Consider the following 15,123-nt stretch of genomic DNA (forward strand, 5'->3'; position numbering starts at 1 on the left):
TTAGAAGGTGCACGCTTGGGCCTGCAGGAACGCCCGGACACTCTGCAGTCTGGCAGCCCTCGGGCTCAGCCATGCCCACTGCGCAGTGAAGGCACAGACCCCCGTGAAAGCCCATTGGGATGGTGGCTGCGCTGCCCCCGAGGGGCGCTGGGACTGGCCTGGACGGGCCTTGCTGGCGGGATCCGGGCGTTGTGGTAGAGCCTCTTCTGGAGTATTTTGGACGTGGTTGGTTGTGGAAGATCCTCCACCTCAAGTCAGAGTGTTTTCTTTCATGGCCGAGGGTGTGTGTTCACCACAGAGACACACAGGAGGAGAGGGAGGGCAGCCCCCAGTGGGGCATGGTCACTCCGCAGTCCCTTTCCAGTTTTCCACCCCTTGGGATCCTGGGCATATGTGCACACTCCCCACTGTGTTTGTTCTTGTAAATTTCTGCCACAGGGTATGTGTGCTTTCTGGGAGAGGCACTGAGGGAAAACAAGACTTCACCCCCTAGGGGGATGGCTGAACCATGAGTAACCCCTTCTCCTCCGTTCTCCTCTCAGGACTGTGGGCACCACGCACACACCCCCATTGTGATTTTCAAGCTGCTGGGTCTGGGATCCGCCCCTTGGTTGGCCATGTGGGACCCAGCACCTTAACCACCGTGCCACCTGCATTTATTCCCCTTCTAGTACTGCTGCCGGCAGACATGGGGCGAGTCCTGAGAAAGGGAGACACATTAGCTTCTAGAGCAGGGTCTTGCTGTGCCTCGATCCTTGAGTCCCTGGGACTGCAGGTGCTTCTGGGGGAATGGAGTTGGACCTGCCCGCCCCCCCCCCCCCCTTGGCCTAAGCCTGGGAGGGGCGGGCCCTGGCCTGTGGCTGTGCTCCTGCAGAGCGCCATTGTGGACCTCGGCCTATTTGGTGTGTGCTCGGACGCCGCTGGGCAGAGCCACCAGACACTGAGCTGCTTCTAGTGCCGCACGCCTGGCAGCCCCGCACAGGCGGGACGGGAGTGAGGCCTGCTCGCATCCTTGTAGGAGGGCCGGAGCACACACTGCCATCCCTGCTTGGGCTCCTTCCCTTCGCGTGGCACCACCCTGCTGTGCCCTCACAGGGGCTGCCGGCAGGGTGTCAGCGCTTGCCAGCTCAGTCTGGACCTGTGACCTTGCGCTGCAGGGGGGTGCGGTGTTGCCCTACTGCGTGGGCACTGCTGCTAGTCACTCCATTTTGTGAGAAAGCAAAACAAGGGGCCAGCAGGTGGCGTGAAGGTTAAGATGCTGGATTCCCACATGGCCAGGCAAGTTCGAGTCCTACACCCAGCGCCTTGAAACTCCTGCTGGGCACGTGTGTGTGCATGTGCCCAAGGTCCTGAGGGGGTGGAGGGGAAGGGATTGTGTGTCCCCCCGGTGATCGCTCACTGTCCCCGTCTCTGCATCTCTCCCAGGTAGTGCATGCCCTGTGGCAACCACCTAAAAAGCACGCAGAGAGGGGCCAGCAGTGGCACTGTGGCTAAGGCACTGGACACTCCCACATGGTCAACCATGGTTTGAGCCCCAGACCTGGTGGCTTGCTTTCCCAATTTCTCTCTCTGGTAAAATTAAAATAAATGAATAAATAAAATAAATAAGTAAATAAATAAATAGTTCTTTGAAAAAACCCAGCAAGCAGACAAACAGCACCCATGCTGCCGACGTCAGGGCTGCTGACACAGACGCTGCTGTTCCCGGGTTAGTGTCCCTCTGGCCACGGCCACGTCTCTGGGCAGCACTGGCCACGTCGGCCTGTACCTGTGAGCTTCTGTAACCGCTGCTACTTCCCCAGCAGGGCTTGCCACCCTCTGAGCCGAGGGCAGCCCCTGTCCAAGTCTCGGGTCTCCAGAGTCCCCCGGAAGGTGGGGCATCTGTCTGGGGACAGGGGAGACCTGGGTCCATGTTTGGTGCTTCACCAGGCGTCTCAGGCGGCCACCTGGTGCCCTGGCCCACCGTGCTCTGCACAGCCCGCAGGCCGCCTTCTGTGCTCCAAGGTCCCTCACCCACTCTTGTCCCTAGGATGGCACGCTCAATGGGCTTACAGAGGAGGTGGGGAGGACCCTGTCTCTCCGCCACACCCAGCCACGTGCGAGCCCCTGCCTCAGTGCCCACGCATGCTGCCAGGGCAGGCTGTGGAGCCTTCGCTGTGGGGGACCTGCAGCCCAGGGACAGCCTGCAGATGCCCCTAGTGTCACACAGTTGGGGAGGCCAGGCCTTGCCGGCAGTGTCCCTCGGCCCTGGCCCTGACTCTGCATGCTGTTCACTGTCCCCAGAGGCTGGAGTGTCCCCTGTAAGAGCCTGCCCCCTTCCCTTGGCTGGTCAGCCCCTGTGTGGGTGAGGTGGGGCTCCCACACAGCAGCTCCCCGGCTGTGTGGCTGCAGCCCTTACCCTGTGCCAGTTTGTTTCAGGTGGCTAGGTCAGGGCTCTGAGCCGCTTCACCAGGTGGGCTCGGCCTCTCCTGAGCAGTGCGTTACCACTGTGCCAAAGAGCTGCTGGGTGTGTTGTTGCTGTGCTCCCTGGTGCGTTGGTAGGCAGTGTCAGAGACTGGGATGTGCTTAAGACATGTCTGGACTGGGTCCAGCAAGTGTAATGGCTGTGTTGCTGGACTCCCATGTAGTTGACCACAGTTCAAGTCCCACACCTGGTGGCTTAAAAAGTCATGCCAGGCACGTGTGCGTGCGTGCCCAAAATCCCAAGAGGAGAATGGAGGTGAAGGGACTGTGGCGTGGCCATCCCCCCAGGGGCGATTCTTGTTTTCTGTATCTCTGTCTTTTCCAGGAGTGCACACCCTTATAGTAAAAACCTCTGTAAAAAAACAGTTTCTGGACCATGGTAGACATCTGTGTTTCTTTTCTGTTTATTAAAGACTTATAAATGGCTTTCAGAACTTGAAGATTATTAAAGACTTATAAATGGCTTTCAGAACTGGCAGAACTTGGTACTAGCAGGTGGTGTAGTGGTTAAGGCGCCGGACTCCCACATGGCTGACTGTAATTCGAGTCCCGGACCTGGCGGCTTGCTTTCTCATTTCCCCTCCCTCTCTCGCACTCTCTGTCTCTCTCTGGTAAGCTCATGTGCCCTGTAATAAATGTAAATAAAATGATGATAAAAAATCAAGCAGGTGCGCATGCGTGCAGGCCCCAGCTCCTGCCGGGACGGAGTAGGAGGGATTGCGGTGCGGCTGTCCCTCCCTCCCCCCCTCTTTCTGTGTCTGGCAAGTTCACTACCCTATGGCAAAAAAACCAACAACGAAAGAAAAACCAAAACAAAGCCCGAGGAAGCAGGTCAGCCCACGGGTGGAAGTTAAGGCACCGGAACCCAACTGGCTGTGAGGTTTGAGTCCTAGACTCACTGGCTTCAGAGGAGGGAGGATGGAGAAGAGGACTTTGTGGCATGCCCATGCCCCATGGGGATGCTTTCCCCCACCCCCCGCCGGGAGTGAACATTTACAAAAACTCAGTGGGACCACAGGGACAGAAGTGCCGGGAGGAGCTGCACCCTTCAGCCCCTGCGGCCCAGAGCCTGGCGCTGGCCTGTCCCTTCCTCGGGGCAGCTGCGGTGTGTCCTGTGGCCCCTGCTGTCCCCTCTGTGGGGGACTTCCTCTTCACTGAGGCGCCCACTGCCTGCACCCTGCCTGGCCGTTAGCAGGTCAGCCGGGGGGGAGGGTCGCAAAGCAGACCCCTCCCTGCCTGTGTGCCAGGACTACTAGGGCCCAGGCTTCTGACAGCTCCGTGCGTCTGGGGTGCCGGCCCCCGGGGAGGGTGTCTCCGATCCCAGGCAGCTGCTACGTGGGTGAGGCAGGAAGCAAGGAGGACACGGGTGCCACCCGTCCCCGTCCAGCCTTCCCCAGGCTGGGAGGCCAGCCGGGCTGCCTCTGCACCTTGCTTGGGCACTCGGCCCAGCCATACTTCCTGTCAGTGGCAAGCAGAGGTGACAGAGATGCCAGCACAGACGGAGCCCCGTCCCTGTGAACAGCTGGCCTTCAACAGGGCAGACTCACCTCTCTGGTGTCCGCTGTTCGGTCAGCCCCGACGGGCCCAGGTGATGAAGGTAGACCGTGTCCTCCAACACCCTGTGAGCAGCGTGAGCGTGTTCTGGTGCCGGTGGCTCTCAGTCCCCCTGTGTGCTTGGCTGGCTGCAGCCTGCACCGCGAGGGGTGGCATGGGGCCCCGAATTTGCCCACAGCCCATGTGCTGTGTCAGCCCTGAACCGCCGAGCACTCCTGCTGGCGCTGTCCTGTGAGGTGCCAGGCCTGCAGCCTCTCCTCAGCCAGGTCCTCCCTGGGCCAGGCCGGGCCAGGACGTATCTTCTCATGCTCCAGAGAAATCAGGTCGTCTGAGGGCTCCTCCAGCCGATGTGGGCTTCACTGGGGGTGTGGCCAGCCCGAGAGCCCCGAAGGCTGGGGGAGCCCTGCACTGGCAGCTCGGACCCTGCAGCAGACTCAGTGGGGAGGGGACCTGGCTGCACTCCCCGAAGCGGGCTGGGCTGCGTCTGTGCTCTCGGTGGGTCCTTGCACAGACCAAGGACCAGAAAGCCCTGAGAAAGCAGGAAGGCCAGGTCTGACCCCCGGGTGGTGGGGTGGTGGGCCAGAGCCCAAGTGCAGCGCCCGGCAGTGTGTTGGCAGGCAGAAAGGGCACCGAGCTCACTGCTGGTGTTGAGTCAGACGCACGTGTGCCTCACCCCATCGACACTCCTGCATCCAGCTTCCCGGGGGACCAGGGGTGGCGCTGGGCCCTTGCGCTTCCTGAAAGGTCCTCGGTGTCGGCAGGTGTGCTGTGGGAGCGTGGGATGCAGCCTTTGGGCTCAGCCACTGCGGTGCCCCCACCTGGCTTCTCAGAACCCACGTGGCTGCCGGCTGTGAGAGCCAACGCTCACGGGGCACAGCAGCCCTGCCCGTGCCTGCCGCCTGGTGAAGCAGAGGCTTGCTGGGGGCTGCCCCTCAGGTGCAGCTAGTGGGAGGCTGCTCAGCTTGAAGTGGGGCACCGTGGGTGTAGCGCACCTGCTTCTGGGGCAGGACTGTCCTTCACTCGGGAATGCCGTCCCTTCTCGGTGACCTGCGAGTCTTGGAGAGACTACTTTCTGGGTCGAGCGCGTGTTTTGGCGGGGTGTTGCCGTGGTGTCCCAGACCGGAGGTGTGACCCGCAGGCAGTGTCTGGTGCCGTGGTGTCCCAGGCCGGAGGTGTGACCCGCAGGCAGTGTCTGGGTTTCTGGGTGCTGGCTGGAGGTGGCCCCGTGGCAGGGCGTGGGCTCCCCGCCGCTCTGCCTGGCCAGGTGCCTTGGGACGCTGGCCCCACAGCCCGACTCCCTGCGGGGTGTGATTCTTCAGCACTGAGAGTGAGCCGCTGTGGCAGTGCTCCTGCTTCGTCCCCGCATTTATGACGTTCAGGGCTGTCCCCACGCGTGGGGATGACCTGCCTTACTGCAATACAGGTGGGGCATGACGGGCGCTCTGCGTGGGAAGGCGCAGCCTTGGGCGGGGATGCGGCCCTGCTGCCATGGTCGCTGTGGCACTTCAGGAGAGTGGGCGGCGTCTCGGGAGGCACCTGCCAACATGCTTCTCGGGCCTGCCCTGCAGGCGTTCAGAGTGGGGACAGTAGTGGGCCCAATGGCACTGGGAGGCCAGGCCCTCTCAGCTGAGGGAGGCAGTCCATCCTAGGGGGTGAGCCCACCACGGTCAGTTACTGTTTCTGCTTTTATTTTAAATAATTTATTTAACTTTATTTATTATTATTATTTTTAAAAATTTGACCAGAGAGAGAGAGAGCGACTGAGAAAGCAAGCTGCCAAGTCCAGGACTTGAACTGCAGTGCACTATGGGGGAGTCCAGCACCCTAACCACCACGCCACCTGCCAGCCTCCAGCTGCTGTCTTCAGAGCAGGAACAAGAGGGCCGGCAGGTGGCGTGGTGGTGAAGGTTCTGGACTCCCCCATGGCTGACCACAGTCGAGCCCCAGACCTGACGGCTGGCTTTCTCGTTCTCTCTCTCATGAGCACACATGCCCTACAGCAAATTAAAAGGGAAAAAGAATTAAATAATTCTTAAAAAAAAAAAAAAGCTGGTACCAAGAGACGTAGAAAGAATAGTTTAAACAATGCACTGGAATAAAAACCTGCAGATGAAGGAGACAGAACCTGCCCTCCCAGCGTGTCAGCCACTGTCCATGTTCTGCCAGCAGCCCCAGCCCAGTGCTAATGCCTTTCCCGCCTCGTGGCCGGTGCCGCTCCACCCTGGCAGTGCTGACTGGGTGGCTCGCATTTCCCTGGGAGCTCAGGGTGTGCTCCATCGTTTCCCTGTGGTGTTTCAGGTTTTCACTTGTTTGTTTACAATGTTGCCACAGGGCATGCACTCCCCAGAGAGAGAGCACCACCGGGGGCGGTCCCGTGGCCCTCCGCACCCTCCAGGGTCTGCATGCCCTGTCCCTGTCCCAGGCTGCTGCTCAAGCTGTGGGGCCCAGGCTCGGACCGTGCAGTCAGCCTGTGGGATCTGCTCACGGCACGGCCACAGGCTGGCTCACGGCGCGCCGTTTGTAGCCCGCCTGTTGTGTGCAGGTTTTGTCAGTCAGCCTGACTTTTCTTTTTATTTCCTGAGGTTCTTGCTATAGGGTGTGTGCACTTGCCAGAAAGACACAGAGAGAGACAGAAAGTGAGAAATCACCCCCAGGGGATGGCCACGCCACAATCCCTTCTCCATGCTCCTCGGGATCTTGAGCATGCACACATATACGCCTGGCATGAGTTTAAGCCAATGGGTCTGGGACTCGAACTGCAGTGGACCACATGGGAGTCTAGCAACATAGCCATTATGCCAACTGCTGGCCGCATGACTTTTATTTTAAAGAATTATTTTATTCAACTGTATTTATTTTAATTTGACCAGAGAGGGGCAGAATGAGAGAGAGAGGGGAAGTGAGAAAGCAAGCCACTATGTTCAGACTCATCCATGGTTGGCCATGGGAGTCCAGCGCCCTTAGCTGCCACGCCACCTGCTGGCCCTGTGACTTATTTTCTAATTGCCAGAGGGCGTGTGTACCTGTCAGAGGGAGGGGTGGATGGGCCTGCCACACCCGCACGTTCTGCTTGTCGGGATCTGGGGCACACACCTGGTGTGTTCCTCAAGCTGCCAGGGCAGGGATTTAAGTGCAGTTAGCATGTGGGGTCCAGCTCCCTGACCACCAGGCCATGGGCCCGTCTCAGGTGTACCTGTTCTGTAATTCCTGTGGCTCAGTGACACGTCTGTAGGGAACACTGCTTTGTGAAGGGGACCAGGGCATGGCCCAGCAGGTGGTGTAGTGGTTACATTCCTGGACTTGCAGATGGCCAGCCATGGCTCAAGTCCCAGACCTGGTGGCTTGTAAATCATGCTGGGGGCTCACAGGTGGTGTGGTGGTTGGGGATCCTGGACTCCCACATGGCCAACTGTGGTTCGAGTCCCAGACCTGGTGGCTTGCTTTCTCACTTTCTCTCCCTCCCTCCCCCCCTCCCTCCCTCCCTCCTTCCCTCTCTGGTCAAATAAAATAAATAAACAAACTTAAAGAAAATAACTTTTTTTTTTTTTTGAGAGGTTTTTGCTATAGGGCACGTGTGCTCACCGGACAGACGGAGAGAGACAGATAGAAAGCAGGAAATCGCCCCCCGGGTGGGTGGCCACGCCGCAATCCCTTCTCCTCCATTCTCCTCTCGGGATCTTGGGCACGCACGCACACGCGCCCAGTGTGAGTTTTAAGCCACCAGGTCCGGGACGCGAACCGCAGTCGACTACGTGGGAGTCCAGCGACATAGCCATTACGCTAACTGCTGGTTCCCTAAAATAACTCTTAAAAAAAAAAAAAGGAAAGATAGAAAATTACTCTGGGTGCATGTGCACGCGTGCCCAAGGTTCTAGAAGGAGAATAAGGAGAAGGAATTGTGGTGTACCCATCCCAAGGGTTAACTTCTCACTTTCCTTCTCACTGTCTCTGTTTCTCTCTGGCAAGCTTGTGTCCTAAGGCAAAAACCTCTCGAAAATGTATATATACATAAAAGAAAACTAGGAGCCAGCAGGTGGCGTGGTGATTGGGGGTGCCGGACTCCCACAGGGCTGACCGCGGTTTGAGTCCCAGACGTGGCAGCTTGCTTTCTCCCTCTCCCTCTCCCTCTCTTACTCTGTCCATTTCTGGTCAAAATGAAATAAACAAATAAATAGGTAAGTAAAGTTAAATGAAATAATTCTTTAAAACAAAAAAAGACTAGGACAGTGAGGCCACCAGATAGTGTCACAGTTAGGTCCTGCGGTTTGAGTCCCAGACCCAGGGCCTTGAAAATCATGCCAGGCGCATGTGCATGCACTGTCAGGATCCCTGAGGGAGATGGAGAAGGGGTTACTGCGTGGCCATCCCCCTTGGGAGTGATCCCTCCCTCCCTCCCTCTCTCTCCGACGAGCACACGTGCCCTAAACCAAAACCTCTCAAAGAAAAGACTAGGGCAGTGCTGAGAGAGCCCGGTACAGCCGCTGCCCAGGACCATGGAGCCTGGGTCGCTTCTCCTTAAACAGAGCACTGCTTAATGCCCAGGAGATGAAGGCTGTGCCCAGCCTGGTCTTGTCAGTTCCGTGGGTGTGTGGAGACTTGCCGGAGAGGCAGGGCAGGGGTGTCCGCTGGGTGGGAGGGTGGCAGGGGTGTCCGCTGGGTGGGAGGGCGTCAGGGGTGCACTTGGAGGTCTCTGGCGAGGCTCTTGAGGCTGAAGAGCCAGTGCCCACTTCTCTGCTCTCTTGCTGCCTGGATTGGATGCGAGGTTTCCCGCCATTCGGAGAGATTGTTTCTGCCCTTGGGACTGGACTTCTCTGCTTGAACGGTGACAGTTATGGCGGTGCCCGAGGGCGTGGAGCCCTCAGAGCAGCCCGGAGGTGGGGCAGAGGTGGGGCGATCCTGCGGAGGACAGCGATTACATAGCACCCCAGGTCAGCTAGGTGTCCTCAGTCCAGGATGTGCTTGTGTGAGAGTCCGGACACTCTCATTTCACACTCACAGATGCAGACCTGCTGCCACTGCGGACTTGCACGCCCCCCTTTCTGTTGCTGTTTTAACATTGCTGGAGGGTGCAGGTGCTTGCCAGGGGAGGGTGTAGGAGACGCACCCCCAGTGGGCATGACCACCCTGCGGCCCCCTCTGTCTACCCGGCACACGCACACGTGGCCTGCGAGTTCCTCCGGTTGCTGGATGTGGGGGTCTGTCCCCTCTAACCTCTGGGCTACGGAGCTTGCCTTCCATGAGCTTTAAGGCTTCGCCACAGGGTGCCTCCACTTGCTAGAGAAAGAGAGGAAAAGTGAGAAATCACTCCCCCGGGGGTTGTGGCCGCACTCCGGCTCCTTCTCCATTTCCCTCTTGGGGTTTTGGACACACGCACACGTGCATTCACTGCATGATTTTTTTTTTTAGAGTTTTTTAAAATATTTTTTTGCTATAGGTCTTGTGCGCTCGCCAGACAGAGAGACAGACAGAAAGCGAGAAATCACCCCCAGGGGTGATGGCCGCGCCGCAATCCCTTCTCCTCCATTCTCCTCTCGGGATCTTGGGCACGCACGCACACGTGCCCGGTGTGAGTTTAAGCCGCCAGGTCCGGGATGCGAACCGCGGTCGACTGCGTGGGAGTCCAGCGACATAGCCATTACTCTAACTGCTGGTCCCTGCATTGCATGATTTTCAAACTACCTGGTCTGGGACTCAAACCGTGGTCAGCCATGTGGGATTCCAGTGCTTTAACTACCATGTCACCAGCTGGGTCCCCCTCCATGAACTTATTGAAGTTCCCCTGAATGTATCATCCCTGTCTCTTGTTTATAATTTATTTAAAATTACTTTATTTATTTATTTGTTTAAATTTGACCAGAGAGGGACAAAGCAAGAGAGAGGGAGAAAGTGAGAAAGCAAGCTGCCAGGCTGGGACTTGACCTGTAGCCAGCCATGTGGGAGTCCAGTGCCCTTAGCCACCACACCACCTGCTGGCCTCTCTTGTTTATAAATTTTTTTTTTTTTCTTTCTTTTTGGAGAAGTCTTTGCTACAGGGCACGTGTGCTCGCCAGAAAGACAGAGACAGGAAGACAGAAAGTGAGAAATCACCCCCTCGGGGGATAGCCGCAATCCCTTCTCCATTCTCCTCTTGGGATCTCAGGCATGCCCGCACACGCGCCTGGCCTGAGTTTAAGCCACCGGGTCCCAGACTTGAACCGCAGTCAGCTGCATGGGAATCCAGTGACATAGCCATTACGCTAACTATTGGCCCCATCTTGTTTATAAATTTTGAAAGCGATATAAAATCTAGTCTTTTCTAATTGTATTGAAACCGTTTGGTCTTCATTCTCTGTGGAAGACGTCCAGGTGTGACAGTCGGGTGCCTCGTGGGCGGGTGCTGGTGCACACGCCAGGGCACTGAGGTCGGTGGGACATCGCTGGCCACAGGGCTCTGGGTGCCTTGGGATGGAGCCGGTCCGGTCCGTTCAGGGCATCCTCCTTGGGGCTGGGGCTGCTCAGGACACAGGGTGGCAGGTAGGACACAGCAGGGCAGCAGGGCAGCCTTTTGCATCCTGTTAGCTGCTTTCTGGTGCTTTAGGAAGACACGTAAGAGCTGTGGGTGGGCAGACTGCAGGTGTACGTGGGATGCTGGGAATGGCCTTGGAACCCAGCTCTGGGAGCGGCTGTTCTGCCCCCCTGCTGCAGCCTCCTCTGAGCCGGTGTGGCCTCTGGGAGCTGGAGGGGACCCTGGGCACGTGGGCCCTTCTTGTGATTTCTGGAAAGGTGAGCTCTGTTTTTGGTGTCATAACCAGTCCGAGGGTGCCCACGGGTGCGGGCATGGCCAGTGCTCTGCTGGGAGGTGCCGTGACCCCGGGATGTGGCGTGTCCAGAGTGGCTCTTGAGGGGCCTCTGGAGTTCCAGGTGCCTCCTCCCCTGGACGAGTGGGTCTGTGTGTGTGCATGCGTGGGAGAGCCCTGGTGCGTTTCCCTGTCAGGCAGTCCCTGTGTCTGGGTGGCTCCCCCGTGGCCTCCGCAGCTGCTATGCCTGCTGGCAGAGAGGTACTGCCGACTGTGACCTCTGGGCCACGTGGTCTCCGGGGGCTGTGTAGGGTGTCTGTTCCAGTCCTCATTCCCTCCTCGAGCCTCCGTCCAAGCACTCTGGCTGGAGAGAGACCCACATCGTCGGCATAGACGTCGGTCTGTCTTGCAGCTAGAAGGAAATGGAGTTTGACAGCATGCTCCAGACTGTCCCTTCACCCTCACATCTGGTCAGTGACTCAGCGGACCGCTAGGCGCTGCGCATTCACTGAGCGCCTTCAGTGCGGACACGTGGCCTCCAGGTTCGGCAGTCTCCGCTCAGGTCCCTAGGCTTTCAGACCTCAGGTTCTTTGGGAACGGAGACATTTTTGTTTTTTTGAGAAATCCCTGTAGGGTGCGTGTGCTCACTGGAGAGACAGAGAGACAGAGAGCGAGAAATCCCTCCCCAACGCCTGGAGGGGTGGCCACACCGCAGGTCCTCCCTCCAGTCTGCAGGATTTTGAGCCCTCACACACAGGTGCCCAGTGTGAGTTTTAAGCCACCGGGTCCAGGACTCGAACCATGGTCGACCACGTGGAAGTCCAGCGATGTAACCATTATGCCATCTGCTGGTCCCAAGAATGGAGACATTTTAAAAATCTCTGACGCCCTTCTGGGTCTCTGAGTCCCGGAACTCGGGACCAAGGTGTGGTTTCCCGTCTGCCTCTGTGCATGTGGCCCTGGGGCTTCACTGTAGCCCCTGCCCCTGGAGCTCCGTAGGCCCTCCTTGCCCGTTTGGCCGCCCCCGCGGGGAGCCCCCGACCAATCTGCTTCCCAGAGGCCGCTGGGTGTCCTCACTGAGCCCGGCTCAGACCCAGGTCTGTGAAGCCACTGCCCACCTGTGCACCTGCTCTGGCAGGTGGGCTCTACGCCTGCTTTTCAGGTGTCCGCCAGCCTGTGTCCACATCTGCGTCTCCTGACTCCGCCATCACCTGGAGCCCTCCCTTCTGCTCTGAGTCCTTAGGCAGCCCTGTGGCTTCCGTGCCCTCATGACGGGGCCGAGCTGCCCCGGGGGTGGCTGTGCAAGGCACAGAGCCTTAGGCGGCACAGCGCGGCCTGTGCTCCGGTGACGGCATGCCTTGCTGGTCGCCATGTGTGTGGAAGGGCGAGAGCGAGTGTGTGTGCTGCACTGTCCTGCGGGCCTGGCCGTACCACCATCCTCCTTCCTTCGATCTCCGGTCCCATCCATACCCTGCGCACATGGTCCGGTGTGTGTTCTCAGATGCTGCGGCCCGGCCTTGAACCCCGATGGCTACCTGGGACCTGCTTCCTTGCCCAGGGCTTCACCACTGTGCTGGGGGCCAGCCTGACCCTGCTGCGAAGTAAAGCTGGAGCCCTGTTCATCGCAGGGCTTGGGCTGGGTGTGTGTAGAACTTGGGATGTTTACACCCACGCAGTGACACATCTTAGGGGTGGAGCACAGGTCTGCACGTGCAGTCTGTGTGTGATTCCTGCGCACGGCCGAGGGTAGCCACAAACTCAGCCTGCATCACAGCGTTTACTCCCGTCACCGCCACGGGCGTCGGGTGGCCACCCACTGCCAACCCCTGTACCCAGACCTGATGGCCTTACAAATGTGATTTTTAAAAATAGTGTGTTTGGAGGCCAGCAGGTGGCATGGTGGTTAAAGGCCCTGACTCCCCTGACTGACCGTGGTTGGAGTCCCGGACCTCGTGGCTTGCTTTTTCACTTTCTCTCTGTCTCTCTCTGGTCAAATTGGGAAAGAATAATAATAAAGTTGGTTTTTTTTTTTTTTTTAAATTCCCAGAGGGACCAGCAGTTAGCACAATGACTATGTTTCTGGACTCCCATGTAGTCGACCGCAGTTCGAGTCCCGGACCCGGTGGCTTAAACTCACGCTGGGCACGTGTGCGTGCGTGCCCAAGATCCCAAGAGGAGAATGGAGGAGAAGGGATTGCGGCGTGACCATCCCCCCTGGGGGGTGATTTCTCACTTTCTGTCTCTCTGTCTCTGTCTGGCGAGCGCACACGCCCTATAGCAAAAACCTCTCCAAAAAAAAAAGTTAAAAAAACCCCAAAAACACAGAAAATACCTTCATATAAATAAATAAGTAAATAAGAATAGTGTGTTTGGGACCCTCAGGTGGCATAATAGTTACATCACTGGACTTCCATGTAGTTGACCATGGTTCGCGTCCCAGACCTGGTGGCTTAAGACTCACTCCAGAGGGCTGGCAGGTGGCGTGGTGGTTAAGGATGCTGAACTCACAATGGCTGACCATGATTTGAGTCCTGGACCTGGCACCTTGCTTTCTCACTTTTTCTCTCTCTTTCTGTCTCTGTCTCGCTTTCATTCCATCCCTCTCTGATCTAGTTAAACAAATAAAAAGTTAAATAAGTAATTCTTAAAAAAAACAAAAACAAAAACAAAACAAACCCTCATGCTGGGCCTGTGTGCGTGCCCAAACCCCAAGAGAGGGGGGGGATTATGGCATGGCCTTCTCCCTCCAGGGAGAGATTTCTCACTTTCTGTTTCTCTAGTGAGTATATGTGCCTTGCCTCAAAAACCTCTCTCTCAAAAAAAAAGTGGGTTTGTTTGAATTAGGACGTAAAGAGTCCGCACACAGAGATAGGCTGACAGTCCCCAGTTTCTCTTCAGTGGGGCTGCCCGGTGGCAGGCATGGTGAGCACAGCACCGGACACCACGTGGCTGGCCACAGTCTGAGTCCTGGACCTGGAGAGTGCACATGCTGTATCACAAAGATAATAACAAAAATAGTTATTTTTAAAAGTTATTGTTTGTTTAGTTTTATTATCTTTTTCTTTTCTTTACAGGTTTTTGCCTTAGGATATGTGCACTCGCCAGGAGGAAAGGGAGAGAGATTGAGAGAGAGAGAGAGAGACAGAAAGAGTAGACGGAAAAGTGCGAAATCACCCCTGGGGGATGGCCGTGCTTCAATCCTTTCTCCATTCTCTGGGATCTTGGGTATACATGCACACTCACCTAGCATGATTTCCAAGCCACTAGGTCTGGGTCTCGAACCGTGGTCGGCCATGTGGGAGTCCAGAGATGTAACCACTACACCACCTGCTGGTCCCATATTAAAATTATCATTATTTTTTAAAGAATTGTTTCGGGACCAGCAGGTGGCGTGGTGGTTAAGGCTGCGGACATCCCCACGTGGCCGACCACGGTTCGAGTCCTGGACTTGATGGCTTTCTTTCTCACTTACCCTCTCTTTCTCTGTCTCTCTCTGATCAAATTAAAATAAAATGAATGAATGAATAAAGTTAAAATAATTTTAAAAAAGAATAGTTTCATTTACCTTTATGTATTTATTTAAATTTGACCAGAGAGGGACAGAGCAAGAGAGAGTGGGGAGAAAGTGAGCAACGAGCTGCCAGGCTGGGACTCGAAGTGCAGTTGGCCACGTGGGAGCGCAGCAGGATAAGCACTCTGCCCCCTGCTGGCCCCGCAGTCAGGCTTCTCTGTGTGTGAGAACGGCCCGACCCCGCGAGGCCTCAGTAACCTGCTCCCATCTGGCCGTTGCAGGTGAAGGGCCTGACCAGGTATTTGGACCCCAGTGGGCTTGGCGTGATCAGCTTCGAAGACTTCCACCAAGGGATCACGGCGATCAGAAATGGAGGTCAGTGTGCCAGGCCTCCGGGCCTCCCCTCTCCGCCCGCCCACCCGCCCCCTTTGCCGATGTGACGTGGCCCCTTGCTCTCCTGCCGCACGTTAGCTTTCGGCACTGACTGGCTGGCTGCCCCCTGTCCTCACTGAAGCAGCTCCCATCCCTTCCCCAAGGGCTTTATGATGAGAAACTGCGAAGCCCCTGGGTCCCCGCCTCCCGGCCGTGCCCACTGCTGCCGCGTCCGCTCGCTCGCTCTCAGCTTGCTCTGTCCGTCCGGACACTTTTTATTTTTATTGAGAGGTTTTTGCTATAGGGCGCGTGCGCGCGCCAGACAGAGACAGAGACAGAAAGCGAGAAATCACCCCCCTGGGGGATGGCCACTCCGCAATCCCTTCTCCTCCATTCTCCTCTCGGGATCTTGGGTATGCAAGCACACGTGCCCGGTGGGAGTTCTAA

The 15,123-nt window shown here is 57.2% G+C and overlaps 1 protein-coding gene across 1 annotated transcript in view; it reads left to right on the forward strand.

Annotated features, from left to right (window-relative positions):
- RAB11FIP3 (RAB11 family interacting protein 3) overlaps window positions 1-15,123 on the forward strand; it is a gene marked incomplete at both ends in the record, with an annotated part of 63,155 nt that overhangs the window by 10,857 nt on the left and 37,175 nt on the right. Inside the window, 1 exon segment of the mRNA XM_014587008.1 lies at window positions 14,586-14,679. Within this exon segment, the coding sequence (XP_014442494.1) occupies window positions 14,586-14,679 (94 nt within the window).

The sequence above is a fragment of the Tupaia chinensis genome, unplaced genomic scaffold, assembly GCF_000334495.1.
Source record: "Tupaia chinensis unplaced genomic scaffold, TupChi_1.0 Scaffold000178_1, whole genome shotgun sequence".
NCBI lineage: Eukaryota > Metazoa > Chordata > Mammalia > Scandentia > Tupaiidae > Tupaia > Tupaia belangeri.